This window comes from Helicoverpa zea, chromosome 9, assembly GCF_022581195.2.
Source record: "Helicoverpa zea isolate HzStark_Cry1AcR chromosome 9, ilHelZeax1.1, whole genome shotgun sequence".
NCBI lineage: Eukaryota > Metazoa > Arthropoda > Insecta > Lepidoptera > Noctuidae > Helicoverpa > Helicoverpa zea.
This window is the reverse complement of record NC_061460.1, coordinates 8,814,886-8,833,329: the sequence shown is the minus strand read 5'-3', so window position 1 is coordinate 8,833,329 and position 18,444 is coordinate 8,814,886. Positions and strand designations below refer to the sequence as shown.

At 37.7% G+C, this 18,444-nt stretch overlaps 2 protein-coding genes across 2 annotated transcripts; one reads left to right on the top strand and one right to left on the bottom strand.

Annotated features, from left to right (window-relative positions):
- The first annotated feature begins 154 nt into the window (after nt 1–154).
- LOC124633397 (ubiquitin carboxyl-terminal hydrolase 7-like) lies at nt 155–7,289 on the top strand. The gene is made up of 10 exons (XM_047168595.1): nt 155–211; nt 590–903; nt 1,238–1,401; nt 2,231–2,490; nt 2,996–3,170; nt 3,935–4,127; nt 5,099–5,252; nt 6,284–6,417; nt 6,959–7,065; nt 7,150–7,289. The coding sequence occupies exons 1-10, from the start codon at nt 155–157 to the stop codon at nt 7,287–7,289; spliced, it is 1,698 nt and encodes a 565-aa protein (XP_047024551.1).
- Nucleotides 7,290–11,495: 4,206 nt separating this feature from the next.
- Nucleotides 11,496–13,963, bottom strand: LOC124633547 (actinia tenebrosa protease inhibitors-like). Its single transcript, XM_047168812.1, has 6 exons — nt 13,701–13,963; nt 13,061–13,142; nt 12,903–12,929; nt 12,460–12,569; nt 11,985–12,075; nt 11,496–11,610 (listed from the first exon to the last, which is right to left on the bottom strand). Exons 1-6 carry the CDS (start codon nt 13,936–13,938, stop codon nt 11,496–11,498), a joined length of 663 nt encoding a protein of 220 aa, XP_047024768.1. The 5' UTR covers nt 13,939–13,963.
- Between the last annotated feature and the right edge of the window lie 4,481 nt (nt 13,964–18,444).

Genomic DNA, 18,444 nt, shown 5'->3' with positions numbered 1-18,444 from the left:
GTATAATATTTTAAAATAAGGTAATTGATTTTCTGTTTTTACATTGCAACGAAGAAAAGTAAGTCTTTAGTGCATGGATTTAAAGAAAGAGCGGCTTGGGTGTTGAAAAGTTGAAAGTTTTTGTTTTTTGTAGCACTACATTTGCTGCTGAACAATGATTGAAACTGGCAGCGCGGATAACGCAACAGCTGTAACACCAGCGGCAAACACGGTTAGACAATCTATCATAGACTACATCGCTATGTTCGCTTTTATAGACGTACAGACCTAACTATGTAAGATTTATATTGTTTGTGTCTAACAAAGGAAGACATCAGACTTGTCATTAAATTTCAGTACCTTACTAACGGTCTGTATTTTATTACTGTTTTCACAATATAGGTAGGCCTGCTTAAACTTACCTACTATATTTATTGATACCTCCGTTTAGTTTGTGCCAGCCTACCTTCGTGTATCCACACATGAGGTAGGCAAATATGTTAATGTTTGTTTTAAGCTCTGTTTTGCTGCAAATTGTATTAATACAGTGCGGCAAGATAATATTAACACAAAATTGATTCAAGCCTATCTAAAAATACATATTTCTTAGGATGAAGATGACGACATTGCTAGATCAGAAGCGACATTCCGTTTTACGGTACAAAACATAAGCCAATTGAAAGACCAAGTACTTTCGCCGCCATGCTTCGTACGGTGCCTGCCTTGGAAGATTCTGATTCTACTGAGACATACGACGACGCCAGAACGTCAGCAACAGAAGGCGTTGGGCGTGTTCCTGCAATGCAACGGTGACTGCGATTCTCCAGGCTGGTCTTGTTATGGACTTGGAGAACTGAAGCTGCTGTCCCACAAACCTGATGGTGGTCAAGCGCTTTGTCGGAAGCTTCATCATATGTATCACTGGTATTTAATAGCTTGTTAATTATTTTCATGCCGTCACGATTCATGAAGTTCGCTTTGTTGCTAAATCTTCTATGATAGACACATTAAGAGCAATATATGTACGTCGAATGGCGCAATATACTTAAAGTGACTTCAAAATATAGATTGCAGTGACAGCCGCACGAATCGATCTATTACAAGGTTAAGCAACGTTTGGCTTGGTACTTCTGTGGTTGGGTGAGCCATCTTGTCATGACGAGGTCCTCCATGTTTTAGAAGGCACGATTTTAAAAGTTTCAAATTGTCGTTTGGCATTTAGGCTAGATCTATGTTCATGTTTTCGTAATATTTGCAGTAAAGAAGACGATTGGGGTTTCGCACACTTCATATCGTGGGATGACCTCATGGAAAGTGAAAATGGCTTCGTAAAGGACGATTCTATAACTATTGAGGCTCATGTCATGGCTGAAGCACCACATGGTGTCTCGTGGGACTCCAAGAAACACACCGGATTCGTTGGTAAAATAAGCCAATAGCTTAAACACAATAACTTCTTTTTTAAGACTTTTGTAGCATACTTACAGATTCACCAATATTTGACATCATAATGCTGCCACAATATAGTGGAGTTTGATGCTTCTCAAAATTATTAAAAACAAACAGTCGGATAAAAATAGTAAGAAACAAAAATACACAAACTAACACTGCACTAAATTTTCTCTTCTAAATTACTTATGCCAAACGCAATTTCATTTGAAAATAATATCATTTTCCTATAGCCGCGTGGGTGGCAATCCGTTATGCATAAGTGCATTTCGCGCCAGTCAAAGGGTTTAAAGGAAAGTTATCAGAGCGGAAATAATGGACTAGTGAATAGAACTAGTTATTTTATCGAATGGGTGTCGCATGACGCGGGAAAGGGTGCAGCCGTGGAATGGGCGGTTAAAGTATGCAAAAAGTTACGTGTTGCTTTTTGTGTGACAGTTTTGAGTAACTAAAATTAAAACATCTTCTTTTTTTGCTGCCCTGTTCCCAACTCTATTTGGATTTTCTAGCTTTCACTCCTTTGTCACTCATTCTACCCACATTCAGTCCCTCCTTATTCATGACATCTTTCAATCAATCCATCCATCCTTTCATTGGTCTTCTTCTACCTCTCCATCCATGTGCCATACTTAACATACTACTCTTTGGTGGAGGTACCAAAGAGTAGTATGTTAAGTATGATTATCATTACAAACCTATACCTGAATTAAAAAGTATCTATTCTAGAATAATCTGCTGTCATACAGACCAATTCTAAATGTAGTAGAAGTAGAATACATTTGATATAAGCCTTCTTTCACAGGGCTCAAGAATCAAGGAGCAACATGCTACATGAACTCCCTACTCCAAACGTTGTTTTTCACCAACGTGCTTCGTAAGGCTGTCTACAAGATTCCGACAGTCGGCGATGACAGCTCCAGATCGGTTGCGTTTGCCTTACAACGCGTATTCTATGATCTTCAGTTCTCAGACAAGCCGGTCGCGACTAAGAAACTGACGAAGAGTTTCGGATGGGAGACTTTGGACTCGTTTATGCAGCATGATGTCCAGGAATTCTTGCGGGTATGGTCATATAAATTTATTACTTTAAATTCGTTACTTTTGCACATGCCCTTATTTTCGTGATTTACGTAAACCTGCACATTATTTATGTATGAGCCGAAAATTACTTTGACTAAACTAACGCGTAACAAGGTTTAAGTTTGATTTTTTTTAAACAAAAAGATTTTACCTTTTTTTTGAGCAAGCTTACAATTATAACTACCACGCCAGATTTTTACATATAAAAGGCTTGAAGCTTTTGCTCGGTGGAAACTCTGCTCTTATAAATATTTTTGCAGAATATTTTTTGTGTAATATTTTTGGTTCGGCTCAGATAATAACGGCGTCATGTATGAGCATGAGCATATTTGCAATATTCAATACATTTGTTTATGCCGCTTCAGCGATCAGTGGGTAATGGCAGCAATGGGAATTAACTTTATACCATATAGATTTGAACATTTAGTATTTTATATGTCACTCAATGTAATATGGGTCTTGAAATAATCTTTTAGAATTTTCTCAGGTACTACTAGATAAGTTAGAAAACAAAATGAAAGGGACAGTAGTGGAGGGAACCGTGCCAAAGCTGTTCGAGGGTAAAATGACGTCATTCATAAAGTGCAAGAACGTTAACTGTACGAGCACGCGCGTTGAAACCTTCTACGATATACAACTCAGCGTCAAGGGGAAGAATAATAGTGAGTTTGTTCCTTTCTTATAGAAGTAAATAAAAATCGACGGATAAATGAACCACTTTAAAACACGTACATTAAGCCATAAACATGAATTCAATTCAGTAGCTCGAGATAACCCACCCACTTTCTTTAATTTGTATTTGTAGCTCAGTTCGGAATTCTGTAACCGAGGAGAAAATAGGGCACAATCAATGTCCCGTTACTTTCCAAAGCTATTTCGTTACCAATAAATTGGTTCCAATTTGCAACTTGAAAATGCAATTTATTAAGGGGCTTTGATAAATTTCTGTTACCGGTCCTACTCCTCCATTCCGTATAACCATTTAGTGAAGAGGTGCTATGCTGTGACGTCACAGCTTATAAATTATTTATAGGCCGAGTAACGGGAGCATTTGCCTGTAACAGGTGCTAATAAATCTTTCATATCAGTACTATAAAGCGGGCGCCTGCATCTAAATTAGTTGTTGTGAAGAAACATTTGCGTATATACGAGCATATGAGGTCGAGGAAAGTGCACTCTGGAGCGAGTTTGAAGTTACGGGGCATAATGACTAAAGTGCAGAGTGGGTTAGAAAATGCGGTCATGTCAAAATTTACCAATTTGCAACTTTGCTACCTCATTTAAAATCCTCACTGTAGCTACTCAGATAATTTATCGAAACAGTAATAGGAAATGATAATACCACCTCAATATAACACAAAAGCTCTATTGCAAATAAAATGTTTTAATCAAATCGTTTCCTACCATAATTTTCCTGTGCCCCCAGTCTACGAGTCGTTCAAAGACTACATCAGTACGGAGCTTCTGGACGGCGAGAACAAGTACGACGCGGGGGAACATGGTCTCCAAGAGGCGGAGAAGGGAGTGAGGTTCGATGTCTTCCCGCCGGTGCTGCATCTGCACCTCATGAGGTTCCAGTACGACCCACAGAGCGATGCCTCCGTCAAGTTTAATGACAGGTATGTTCTAAGAATTACAGAGCCCCCAAATTGTAGAAATTTTGTATCTTTTAAATCTGTTACGAATAAAGCTCGAAGTGCGGCTATACCTAGGTTTCACCGTCTACAGTTACATGTAACCGGCCATATGCTACTAAACTTAGTAGTGTCCTCTTATCATCGTTTAGAACTAGGTGTACCTAAGTGTATCGATACTCACCTACGTCCGTATGTAACTTTGGGCAAACAGTATGAGGTTCAAATGATCAGGATTGTAATTGCAAAGTGTAAATGCAGGTCTATATTAAACTACATGTACATAAAACTAAATATAAATAAAGGATAATTTTTGAAGAAATTGATGACAATACTTTCACTTCACTTTGATTACCATACAACTATGCTGAAATAAGCGCTTACATTTTGCTGTTAACATTTTAGTTTAATACCTCCGCTTTGTAAACAAGCCTGTTATGCAAATATTCGTCCGCAAACCATATTATCCTCTCATATTGTCATCACAGGTGTTGTGTTTTAGACTCAAATTAAAAAGGTTGACCCAAATATATTAAAATTTTACTTTATCACAATTTCCCTTTATGATATAATGGAGTTTTTTTTAATTAACAGATAAAATAACAGTCCTGTTTGGTCCCCTTTTTAGAAAATGTGTCCTGTAGGCTTGGCTTGGCTCTTTCAACCAGACGAATTCAATCAATAGTTAATACACTATTGTTGATCTTTCATATAGATGGCTAACGACCGTTCCCAATATTGTTTTCTTTTATGTTTTACTTTGAATAGACTAGATTTTTTGCTTAGTTACTAGAGATAGGAATTTGATTACTTTTGTGATAGATTGGTAGCCCCATGTCAAAATTTTGACTCTATTAAGCAAGTCAACAGACAGATAATAGAACATTTGTAAACGGCCGTTAGGCACTGAAACAGGTTGATTGCCTTGAATATGCCTCTATTATTTATCCTCCTAGGTTCGAGTTCTACGAGGAGGTGAACCTAGACCCGTACCTGCAGGAGATCCCGACGATACCAGCCCACTACACGTTACACGCGGTGCTGGTACACTCGGGAGACAACCACGGAGGTCACTATGTGGTCTTCATCAACCCTAGGGGCGACGGGAAGGTGAGCGTCCAGTCTTTGTTTGGTAGATTAGCAAACTATAACCTCCCTTGGATTTGAATATTAACTATAACTTTGAAGATTTCCTACCACAACTGCAATTGGTGGCGATATTTCACTATCATTATCAGCATTCTGCTGGGCACAGGGAAGGATCTTACAGAGAAGGATGAAAAAGTTATTTTCGGCCTTGTGAAATTGTTTGATATGAAAATGGCATTGAGTTTTATACAGGCCCTAGAGTAAGGTCACTATCGAAACTTCTCGTTTCTTAGATTTCCTTTTGTCGAATAAAATTAGACCCCTTGGTTGGAAGAGATACTACTGAATGTTCCCTTTGAAAATATTTTATCTGTTCATATAGAACGAATAACGTCATTAAGCGTATTTAGAAAACGATTTAGCAAAACAGTTAGATGATAATTATCCGGCATGTAGATATGAACCCTTGCTAACGATGCATCGTGTTAACATCAGTGCCTACACTTTGTGTGCACATTGCCGCGCCGAGTGAGATGTAAGCATTGCAGTTGAGTGTAGCCATCTCCGCAGATTTGTCACACAAATATACAGAGAGCACTACTCACGGAAATAAGTTCATTTGTTGCATGTTATAAAATTTACACGCCAGTTCTTTTTTACGTAATCAGAAAATATAATCGTCGTTACATAAACCATGCCTTTAAGTATCAATGATCCTAAAGCGTAGTCGTACTTTTTGTTTGATTCTCTCAAGGCGTTGAATACTTCAGCAGTCGCAAATTAAAGATATCTGTCGGAGCAACATCAATGTTAAGACAATGGCGATGTTGATGGCATATAACTATATAAACAAGGTGTTTAAATAAAGAACATTAAAATTAAATTATATATTTATTTATTTCCACCAAACATACACTATTTTTACAGGTGCCACCCAATACAATAGCGTAGGTAGTTATTTCTACATTTGTATACTTATTTCTAACTCTAACAAAATTTTAACATTTACAAAACTTAATACCGTATATGTATATTAATATTGTATCGACCAGTGGTGCAAGTTCGACGACGACGTGGTGTCGCGGTGCAGCAAGCAGGAGGCCATCGAGTACAACTACGGCGGCAAGGAGGACGCGCCGTACCTCGCGCGGCGCGCCACCAGTGCATACATGCTCATATACATACAGTGAGTAGCTTGTAAAATCGTATTTATTACGTAACATTGTCATCTCCCTAGCCTTATCCCAACTATGGCGGTCGGCTTCCAGACTCACGCGACGGATGCAGCTGAATATGTACATGGTCACACATGGAGCGACTGCCTGTCTGGCCTCCTCAACCCAGTTCCCCGGAAACCCGATACCCCTTGGCAAGACTGGTTGTCAGACTTTATAGCTTCTGGACTCCCTTCTGGATGGATGGATCTGCCTTCCTAAACACGGAAAAGTCAAAGACGCTTCTTCATTTAGAATAAGCTGTTTTCCTGCGGTTTCCCGTGTCTCGTTTAATTGGACAAAAAGCCTATGTTTCTCGGGGACAGTCTAAATTTCCAACCGTGAAAGAAATTTCAAAGGTTTTGTAGTTTCCGAGCTTTTACGGTACTAAGAAACGTAAAAAAAATGTATCCTCTTTATTGCAAATCCACTTGCAATAAAGACTTGTCACAAGAAACACTGCTACGTAGTAAAAACTTTGAAGCTCCCTTATAATATTGTTTGTATTCACAGGACATCACAACTGAAATACGTGTTACAAGACTGTACAGAGGGAGACATCCCGACCGACCTGTGCGAGCGCATCAGCGAAGAGATGCGATACGAGATGGTAAGAACATGTAAATATCAATCCACACCCCGCCTTACGTGACTTTCCGTTTTTTTATCGTTTTTTTATGCAAGCCTAAAATTGCCCGTTTCAGGCGGCAGAAAAATAAGATGCAGGAAATTTAAATCTGACACGTCAGTCACCTCCGCCAAGTACTATGCGAAGATATTCAGCGCACTAAAACAGTTCTTCACTTTGCAGGCCCTAGCCGGCTCTAAATATAAAGGAAGATAATGCCCGGCACGGACCACTCAACACTGTCCAAATTTTTTAATACATTTTACAGTTTTTGAAATTATTACAGAGTGTTTACCGATAATTATAGTAAATTTGTCAGGTAGGTAATTAAGCTTTATATAATCTGAATATATTTTCTTTGTGTATATTTTATTGTAATTATTTATGTACCACTGTTAATAAAATTTGTTGCGATATTGTTTAGGTTTATTTCTGAGTTCTCCTTGTATCCACGCGATAAGCACATTTCTCATCTGTTGACAGAACAGATATTCTTTATGAATAAACCAAAACAAACCCATTTGCGACCGATGCAAGTTTTGCGTGACGATAAACAGTCCTCTATAATAGCGTTAACTTTTAGAACAAATTTCAAGTTTAGATATCTGGTACCTAACGTTAGGTACACAAAGTCTAGTAAATTAAACGGCTAAATGGAAGCCAAGTAATAAAAACTTGCAGAACATTTTTTAAAGCCTAGAAAACAAATAGTCTAGACAGCAACAGAATGAAACTGGTATTAACAACACTTAACATTATTACACCACGTCTAAGAAGAACAATGAGCGGCGAGCATTCATTATCTCATTTCTAATTAGACCCCGAAATGTCAGAACAAAAACCTAATCTACAGCGAAATAAAAAAGTAGTCCCCTTGTAGCCTTCTAGCTTCCATTCTTTAATGATTAATTAGGCGAAGTACGGTGTTATTTGTGAAACACGTCTGGGGCCACGTAACATTGTTCGGGTGGTACAAATGAAACCGGTGCATGTTGCATGTTAAGCAACCCCCACGGCTCTAGACACTGACGAGATAACCGAAAGACACTGCTTTGCTTATTTACTTATGCAGCCAACTGAACAATCAGCGGTGTTTTGTTGTGGAATATAGACTGTCTTAAGTGTAAAATTGCTGAATCATCAGGATATGGTATTAAGTTTTTCTTTAAAAATTATAATATCATGAGAACCTCATAATTTTAAATACAATAAGTGGTAAGTACATAAAAGGTAATAAAAACTGCAGTCCTCTCAATAATGTATAATCAATCAGTAAATAGACCATTTCAGTTTAATTTTTTTTTATGTGAGAAAATACGAGTTAATGAGGGATGTGAATAAGGTTATTCCGACCCGTTAACGGATCAGTCATCATCTGTTGTGGTAGAAACCGCTTAACGTTGGGCTATGCGGTCAAAAGAGAGATGTTTTCGACATAATGTTCAAAATGAAATATTTTTTGCATAAGTATGTACCTAAGTATGTACCTCAGACAGAAATTATTAAAACGTTAAGTCCACTTTTCTGATATAAAATACTAGTTTTAGAAACTCAAGACGGAACGGAGCTCAAAGCTCAGTATTAGAATTCTAATATAGCGAAGGATGATAAATGAAGGTGGAAGTCGGAACCTAAGTGAACATTGGATGCCTTACATATTTGAATAGTGTTCAGTTATTCATGAGCACTGCTTCAAGAGATTTGTCTGTTCAAACAACGGACATCAAGCCAGTAATTAAACTTGTTAATAATATAAAACTGACGCATAAGCCCAACAATAACAAAATACTTTTTAAAGATAAAAAATAAATTGTTTAGGCAAGTTTCTTATTATTAAGACACAACGTATACTTACATACAAAAAATCTTGATCGCCATGAAAAGTATGAGAAAGAAATGTTGTTTTCTATGTTGTTCCCGTGTCCCAGCTTATACAGATTCTATTGTGATCTGTTTCCTACAGTTTGTAGGTAAGATGCATATGTATGCATGCACTTAACATGCTCAGTTCAATTAGTAATTTTACACCAGAGAGCATTGTTCAGGCGTTTTAATTAATGCAAAAACAAGAGAATTGTGGTAGATTTTCATATGAATTGCTCTATTTATGGCTCCCGAAAGTTCAGTACATTTTGTGATATAATGTGTGACTCCCTTTAAAATCAAATAATGTTGGAAAGTGCTGACGATGCCACTAAAAACTCTGAAATTGAGACTATTGACTTAAAATTATACAGTTTCGATGTTCTGACTTAACGGTCATGTCTATATAATCTTTTTTACCAGACACTATCAATTCAAGAATTTTGAATAAATTACAAACTGAATTAACTACTACCTACTTAATAGTTACATAAGGACTATGTAATATACTATAGGTAATGTGACAATGAGCTGTTACTTGATGAGCTAACCTAACCAGGTCATCACCCAAACAAATTGATATCACATTTAAAACAGACATTGAAGTATTTAGCATATAAAATTCACGGCGACTGAACACCATTTGTACCCTTCGAAAGTGGTAACTAGCAAAGCCGGTGGCAGAGTTTTAAAAAATTGCCTTTCGCTTTACATTGTGGCAGTAAATCTGTCAGGACATGCGATAAATTAGAGTCCAGTTAGTACACGAGGCATTGTTTCCACTGCAACTACGAATTTGTGATGTCAACAACAACAACACTGCTTCGTTGACGTGCTACAGAAAAAACAAACTGTACCTACACCAGTACCTGGAATTTTGCATTGACAAGTTTCAAAGGATTCTTTTCAGGTTTTCTGAGAACGAGTTTTTTCCAAAAATAATTGATCCCTTTAGAAACTGTAGGTTTATACTGTTTATCCCTTGCTTCTGTTCTTACACTTAATCAAACAAATGGAAGAGGTAAATAAATTATAGTCGTAAATAACAGGACTGTTTTCTCAATAAAGGGACGAGAAAAAGTATATAGGCACCTATATCACAATCAGCTTTGTTTTAGTAAATGAACCTCTCTGGAGACATCAATCAACTTAATCAAACTGCCACCAGGACGCAACCGAACGTAATTATAAACCTTTGTTCCTCCTGTTTTCCTTATTTTATTCTATTTGAGGAACAATAACGATGCAATTAAGCAATCTTAAAACGACCGTCTGTAATATTCCACTCAGAAAATTATAATTGCCTACATTTTTCCTTCTCTGGTAGACCGTTTATTTCGTTTTAGGTAAATTGTTTATTTATTATCTTGCATTGTTATATGCTGAACTAATGTACTCAACATTAGCACTCATCTAGGTAAGTACAAATTATAATGATTTTCTTGTAAACCAGCACCTATCAGACTAATCAAATTAACAGCCTCCGAGTTAATGCAACCCCTACTTTATTAATTCGTACTCCGAGAGAATAGTTAAGAAAATAACTAACGAAATTCAAATAATAGGAGTGGCAGGCGGCAGCAGATCTCTGCTAATTAATCCGGAAGCTGCACTATTAATTAGGGGAGTTTTTCTTCGTCAGAAGGAGGATTACGGCCGGCGAGACTTTAGTAATTGCCAGCGGCGAAGCTTTAACTGTTTTTTATTTAAAACGACTCTCGAAAAATGTGTCTGCTGCCTTATTATGACGAGACCGGAGTTGACATTTGTACCTCTAATATTTAGAGACAAGATTTTGTTTTGCCAAAAAGTCAAAAATTAGATAGGCACATGAATAAATGAATTTATTGCAGCATAAAGTTGAAACCTAAAAATTATACAACATTATCTCCTTACTTTTTTACTATTAACTAAAGAAGTTTTAAGCCTACAACTTAGGTAAGTCATTCAATTCAAACCTACGAGAACCTAAACGAGCAACCTCTAGATTCATTGAACGGCATTGTCAAACAATAGGAAGCATTTCCCTCAGCCGTCAATAAAACAAAAGCCTATGATATGATAGCATCGTCTTCATCAACAATCCGGCTAGCCATCGATTGTCGATAACGAAGCAATCGCCGAGCCCCATCCGTCAGTAGCTGGGGACTTAATCAAAAATCTCCGAGGACTGGTTGCGTCAGTAACAATTACAACGGTTGAATCTTTCGCTGGCGGATCGATGATAACTGCTATTAACTATCTCAAAGGATCGATGGGGATAGCCTCCAATCAATCTCTTGGCTTTCGGAAGTATTATGTTGCGTTTAGCGATGAATATCGCTGAGTTTATACTTAGTAGGTAATTAAAAGGTTATTGTTGACGTTATAAAAGTTGGTGTTGTGGCAAGATCTGTAATTTCAAAACGCTGTCTACGCGTTTTCTTAAGGTTTTGTCTTTATAAACTGATTAAATAACTTACTCTCTATTTGAAACATGAGTCTTATTTACTTAGTCCTAAAAAGAGGTTTCTTATCAGGATGGATAGAAATGGTGATATAATAAAAAGAAAATATTGTTTATTGTATACACTGGTCCTTACAAGCCGTATAGGTGGTGAATCTGTTCTGATTGCCTCCGCAACCGCCGTACACGAAAACTTTGCAGTCGTTTACGTTCACGTCGTAGTAATACCTTGGAAATATTAATTGGTAAGTAAACGGTTTGACTTACTACATTGTTAAAAGTTTCTGATTAACTGCTAGCTATCTTACTGTAGGTAAAGACAGGTAATAAAAGCTCTTAGCTTTAGCTTAATTTATATATTACCTACTGACTAGATCCCCGTACAATCTTTGCACGCATAGGCTCTTTAAGTTACATCACTAATTCTTCCTCAAGAACTAAGTCTATTGAAATTCTGAGAATATTGAAAAGCATTATCTTATGTTTAAACGCGTTCTCACGTCAAACAGTGGATTCAGCCCATGCCTGCGGCCTTAATCAATAGACTCGTGAAAATAAATGAGATTTACATAAATAATATGCAGTGGCAGATACCTACTCACCTCGATATTAAAGACATGCATAATCCAGCATTAGGTTGCAGGGCGCAATAAGTTGTTCTGGTTGAATCCTTTAACGTCATGTAGCTTGAACCTGTACAAAAATTACAATGTCTTGAAACTTGACAGACCTAAGTACCTACCTACTGGATTTCTCTTCCACCATTGCGATTTATCTACCGTTTCACCCAACCTATTTGATTACTTTTAGATTATCATATCCCGAGCCTTTTCCCAACTATGTTGGGGGTGGCTTCCAGTCTACCTTGCTTGACCAGTGGTACCAGTGTTTTACAAGGAGCGACTGCCTATCTGACCTCCTCAACCCAGTTACTCGGGCAACCCGATTCCCCTACTACTTATTACCTATATTTGATTACTTTTGATGCCTAATAGAAATCATTCAGTATGGAACAAGGGCTATAAAATTATAAAGTAGTGACAAATCTACATAGATACATATAATATTCGTTCATACCCTTGCAGTGGCGCTCACAGTCAATTAATGATGGGAAATTATTTTTATTGCCATCACATCCGGAGTAAGCGAATGGCAAGCATGTGTCCAGTTGGGCGTCATAATAGTAGCTGAAACCGAATCATTATGAATAGGATGAGAAATCATCAAATAACTAGAACCTAGTTTGGTCTTCCTGGATTCCTTAGAGTACACTGGACGTGTTTATCTTTATGTCACCTTAATTCACGCAGTGGTTTCTAATTAGTACGTAAAAAGTACAGCGATGAGGATCAATTTTTCGACGCGCTTTATTAGTTTTAAAGTTTTCTTTTTTTATGTAAATATAGATTTAGTTTATTTTAAAATATTAGTACGACGTATATTGGTATAGCATCTAATAAAATAAAACTATATCTTGTAAGGTGGTAAAAACCAAAATAAATATATGTGTTCTCACTCACCTCTGCCTTATTCCTCCTGTTTGCTCTCTATAAAATAATTCACTTTGAATATGAGGCAATATTGTCTAGCAGACAAAATAATTTTGTTATTTAAAGAAATCAAAGTAGGTATAAATAAGAGGAACCTCTGAGTCATAGACGATGAGACATATTCTTACCGTCGCGTAGTGTCGGAACATTTGCCGATTTTCGGCTGTAATTGGCACCAGAAGTCCCATTTCCATACAGAGTCCATGTGACCTAAACATTGCAATAACTATTTAGATTAAGTATTTCCAAAGAGACATGCCAACTAATGCCAAAATAATGAAACTGACAAAAAATACCCATAATTGTTATTGGAGAGCACCTTTTGTCAACCATGCTTAATTGTGTGCGGTTTCTAGTCGCTCATCCTTATGACAAGTAAAAAACCTTGCAAATCGATGAAAGCGATCAGGTTGTTCAATAGCCAATAGAATAATCTAGACATTGTTAACGCGACCACAATCTGGGGTACCTTGTCATATTCAAATCTAAGGTGGTTACCGTTTCGCTTAGCATTTAAACTGAAGGGGTACTGTGAACACATTTACAGGTGCTTTGCTGCAGCTTAAATACCTTATAGAAGTGCCTACTTACCCACAGTAATATTTTTTTAAAAGCTTTGTTGCAACTGTGCTAACCAAATGTTGATTTCAGAATTTATCAATCTTTGTAATACAAAAGTTTTTTTTTAATAGCATTGATTGGAGTTATTGTGACTCTCCTTATTATTTCCTTATCTTGAAAGTACCGGACTCAATTCTTAGTACTTACTTCTTCTTTGAGGCTCTCTTACACGGAACAGATCCAGCGGAGTGCTTGAGAACTCGTCGATGCGCTCAACATTTATCCTCCTGTATAAACTCGTTGGTTTCGGAGAAACATCGCCAAGATCCTTGGCTGTCGTCAAAGTAATTTCTGCAGAAGCAGAAATATCTTCTTGTGAGGATACGGAACTCTCACAGAACGTGACCATCCCGAATATTACAATAGTGTCAAAGAGACTTTTCATTTCCAAAAATATGAAATTCGGCGTTTTATTTACTTTGTTACAGGTACTCCGATGTGAAAATAAACGATAAGCGCAAAATTTATTCGGCTATAAACCAGTTATCGCTCGTGCACGGTGAAATCATACGTTTTCACACAGTTACTTATTTTCTAAACTAAACCATGTCCATGTGTATGTCCAATAAAATATTGAAACAAATAACAATTTTTTAAACTGCATAATGGGTAAGTGCAGTACGTAGGTAAGTACAGAGTTGTAGAAAGTAACAAAGTCAAAATTCTGTGAAGTGTTATAAATTCGTCACTGCGTGTGCTTAGCTTTTGAATAGTAATAGATATATATTTAGATATACCCAAAGATAGCCACAGGATAACCAGGCAGTTCAATTCGCAATCACACGATACGGACACAATGGTAACGATAATTATTTCTCAGTTACTGGCACACAATGCAACGTTTGATCGGCAAACTGAATGTTTGCTGATCTAATGGCATTTTCAATTTGCATTCAAATTCCTAAGCTGGCATTGCTGAGCTGCGCGGGAAGGGCGGCGGGATGCCGACAACGTTGGATACTCGAATGCTCCAATGCCCGAATCGGATTAACGCTAACGACGCACCATTCTGTATGACCGCCGCAGTCGACCGCATTCCCGCCGTGTCCTGTGCGACACTGATAAACTGTTGCAGTGGGATCCCTACAATCCACACATTTAATTCCTGTACATGCCTGACCGATTTATCACTTTAATAAAAATCAGGACGTCTGACAGGTGTAAGCTACGACCGCAATATGCTCAAGCCAGGACAACCTATGCTCCACAACGGCACTGCTGCCGAAGTGTGATGTTTTGTATTCTCGATGCATTTGCGATTGAAAACGGCAGTATTCAATACTTTATCCAGATCGTGATGACATATAAGTCCTATATAGGTAAGTTATTAAATACCTACCCAAGTAAAACTTTCATAAAATATGGCTGTAATCTTTGCATAAAGACAATGGCTCCTCATCACAAGCTCTATCGATGTTGCAAATTAGCATTCCCCGAGGAGAATCCTAATGAGAAATGTAATTTCGAGAAAGCAGATAGCTCTTCACAAAGCTTTTTAAATGTACAATTGCGAGCTGTAGGATTAATTACTATAGTTTTTCATCCCGTCTAGTCCGTCGTCGGTCGAAGGAAGCTTGGATTACGAGTGGATTCCACCGACGACGATTAATAATTAATCGTCATTACGGTTATGGTTGCAAAGCCAATTGCCTCTCCGGCTTAGACAGGATTATTTAATCTTTGGGCTGGATGAAGTGGTTCGTATGTATTTGTTTAGGTATAAAATACCTATAGGTAGGCCTACCTAAGTATATCTTACAATTTACGATTGACCATTTGGTGAAAAATCACGTCACACTAGATACCCTATACCTACTGATTAGGTACTGAATAAATAGGCATTACTGCATTATACCTACCTAAGTAATTCTATCGATAACAGTCTGCAGTCAATCTTAAAACAAGCAAAAATCAGGATAATGAAAGAGCGACCTTATTTCCAGCATAATATAATGTAAAAACAGCGGCTGTAGCAAAATAAAAACAGACAGGCAGCCGCATAAAAATTCAATCATTTCGAAAGCTTCGCCAAGATTTGTAGGCCGAAGCCGGAGAGGATTTAAATGAAATTACGACATTGTTCCGACGGCCGGCGTCGATGGACGCTCTGACGTAAATTATAAATTAAAAATATATAAATCGCTTAGATTTATGAGTTTTATTTCGGGAACTGTAATTAATGCTATTTGTTTACGGAAAACACTTTTAATCCCAGAAAATCCGATACAGATAGGTGTAATACTTTTAATGAAAAAATATTTTTCATTTGTTCGTTAAAACCAGCAAAATTGAAAATAATGGTCAAACTGATTTCCAGCCAATAACAAATAGAATATGGAATGGAATGAAAAAGATTTTAAGATATCTACCTACAGAATCTACGAAAATTCATTCGGAATATCTTGACACGGCTATAAACATTCTTAAATAAAGTTCAAAAACCTTTAAATTAGAACCAGCCTCGTTAGAACTAGCCAATCTTGGTCACTTCAAAGCGCATGGTTTAGCAGCATGGTCATTAGGGCCCTTACGCATCAGCGGTTGGCCACCAGGCGGTTTGTTTGAGCGGTCCAACCGCTTAATGCGGTTTCTTCGCGTTTTTCTTCGCGGTTAGCCGCCATAGCGGTCAGCCGCTATGAAACCGCGTTTAGCGGTTGGACCCCACGAAGGCACGTGGCCCATAAGCAAAATGGACGCCGTCCAGATAGCTTGTGTTATTTATTTTTACTCCCGAAAACAACGAAAGAAAAATAAAAAAGATACTGGTTTCATCCTTTACTAGGAACACGCAACGAATTTGGCCAATTTGGCGGCTCGCCTCAGTCTAACCGCCAGTGCGTATAGACAAGATGGCGGCTAGCCGCGAAGCGGGCCGCGGCCCGTTTGTTGCCCGTGGTACTACCAATAGTACTACCAGTAGTACCACGGGCAACAACCGCCGCGGCCCTCCATTCAACCGCCGCGGTTGAAATTTTGTGGCGGTTTAGTGCGTACAATCATAAGCGGTTGCATATTAAACTGGAAAAGCGGCTAGCCGCACGGTTAGCCGCCCCCGCGGTTAACCGCTAGTGCGTTAGAGCGCTTAGGGTTAACTGCTAAATCCATGTTTTGCAGATTCATCAGTATAGATAGACCATGTATAGACAATAATGAAGTCATGAAGTGGGGATCCTAGATGTACCACTATAAATGTGTAATATCATATTCTACAGATTTCTTTAAATATTAACACATAGATAGTAGGTAAGTACTGAGATTTAGAATAAGCCACTTTATATCAATATAGGTACCTGCACCATTGTCCGAACGCAAGACTTTTATCGTAAACTTCCTAAAGCTTCAACGAAAAGTTTTTCACTAGGTACCTACTTATTTTGATAGGCAAGCCTAAAAGCCTTTTACCGTGAAATGATATACGGCTTCCAATATCCTAAAATACGTTTGTTGCCCGTGGTACTACCAATAGTACTACCAGTAGTATCACGGGCAAATTTTTCTTCCCGTAGTACAACCAAGCGGTCTGGTAGTACCACAGGCAAGAAAAAACTACCCGTGGTACTACTGTCAATATTTTAGTTTTTTTTCAACCCTTTTGTTGTCACAGTTGATATTGACATCCTAGAAAGAGCATTGAAATATATATTTTTTTAATGTGGATATATTTTGGTACTGTTTCGTAAATAGGTCTGGTAGTTGTGAAATTTTTCATTGCTCAAAATCGACAAGAGTCAAAAACACTTAGTTTTAGTAAACCTACCAATCTCGGAATTTCGATGCAACTGCTCTCCCCGTGTACCAAGACAGCATAACTTACCTGAGTATTCCAATGTCCAGACGGAAATGCTGACCAAGTACCAGGATAGCATAAAATACATCAAGTAAATCCCACGAGATCAAGGTATTCAATTCTGATTTGTGAAAAAAAAAACTAAGTGTTTTTGACTCTTGTCGATTTTGAGCAATGAAAAATTTCACAACTACCAGATCTATTTAGGAAATAGTACCAAAATACATCCACATTAAAAAATAAATATATTTCAATTCTCTTTCTAGGATGACAATATCAACTGTGACAACAAAAGGGTTGAAAAAAAACTAAAATATTGACAGTAGTACCACGGGTAGTTTTTTCTTGCCTGTGGTACTACCAGACCGCTTGGTATAGTACTACGGGAAGAAAAAATTGCCCGTGGTACTACTGGTAGTACTATTGGTAGTACCACGGGCAACAAACGCTAAAATATCGGACGCATCTCTCGTTGATTGATCCCAATCGTCTATTTAATCGGGAACGCGTGAAAGCGAAAGGTTAAAGCCTAGTCGATGAGGGAATATTTAGCTATCTATATTTTTGGAGAAAAACATTCTGCTCAATATGCCTGTATGTAGGTATTTGGATGATTTAAAGAATATATATATCTTGGCTATGTTTTTAACCCCAAGGAGTAACATAGGTATTTCTTGTAGATCTGCCACGGAGCACAAGAGTTGCTCTAGCACGTCGGGGTTTTTTTCTCAGTTCAGATTCAATTTCTTTCCTAAAAGAATGTTGCAGTAAATGTAACTGTTCGCTGTTCCCTAAAACGAAAATAAAATAAAACATGCTTACCATTGAAGCTTTATGTTTCATATAATCAATAAACCGTAGAGTCTGTCTACAGAATTCTTCATGAAACCCAGCTTATTTACGTACCTCACCGAAGGCAACTATGTTCCAGTGCTTTTCACATGTAGCAACTACCTTAGCCAAATTATCGCTCGGTGAGACTAGTTGTCAAATAGCACAGCCGATAACTTTCGTGGCTTTCGAAACGCGGAGGAACTCGGTGGTCACTTATCTACGGCCATAAGGAGTAATTCAGTGTAAACTTTATTACCGTTGATAAAATGC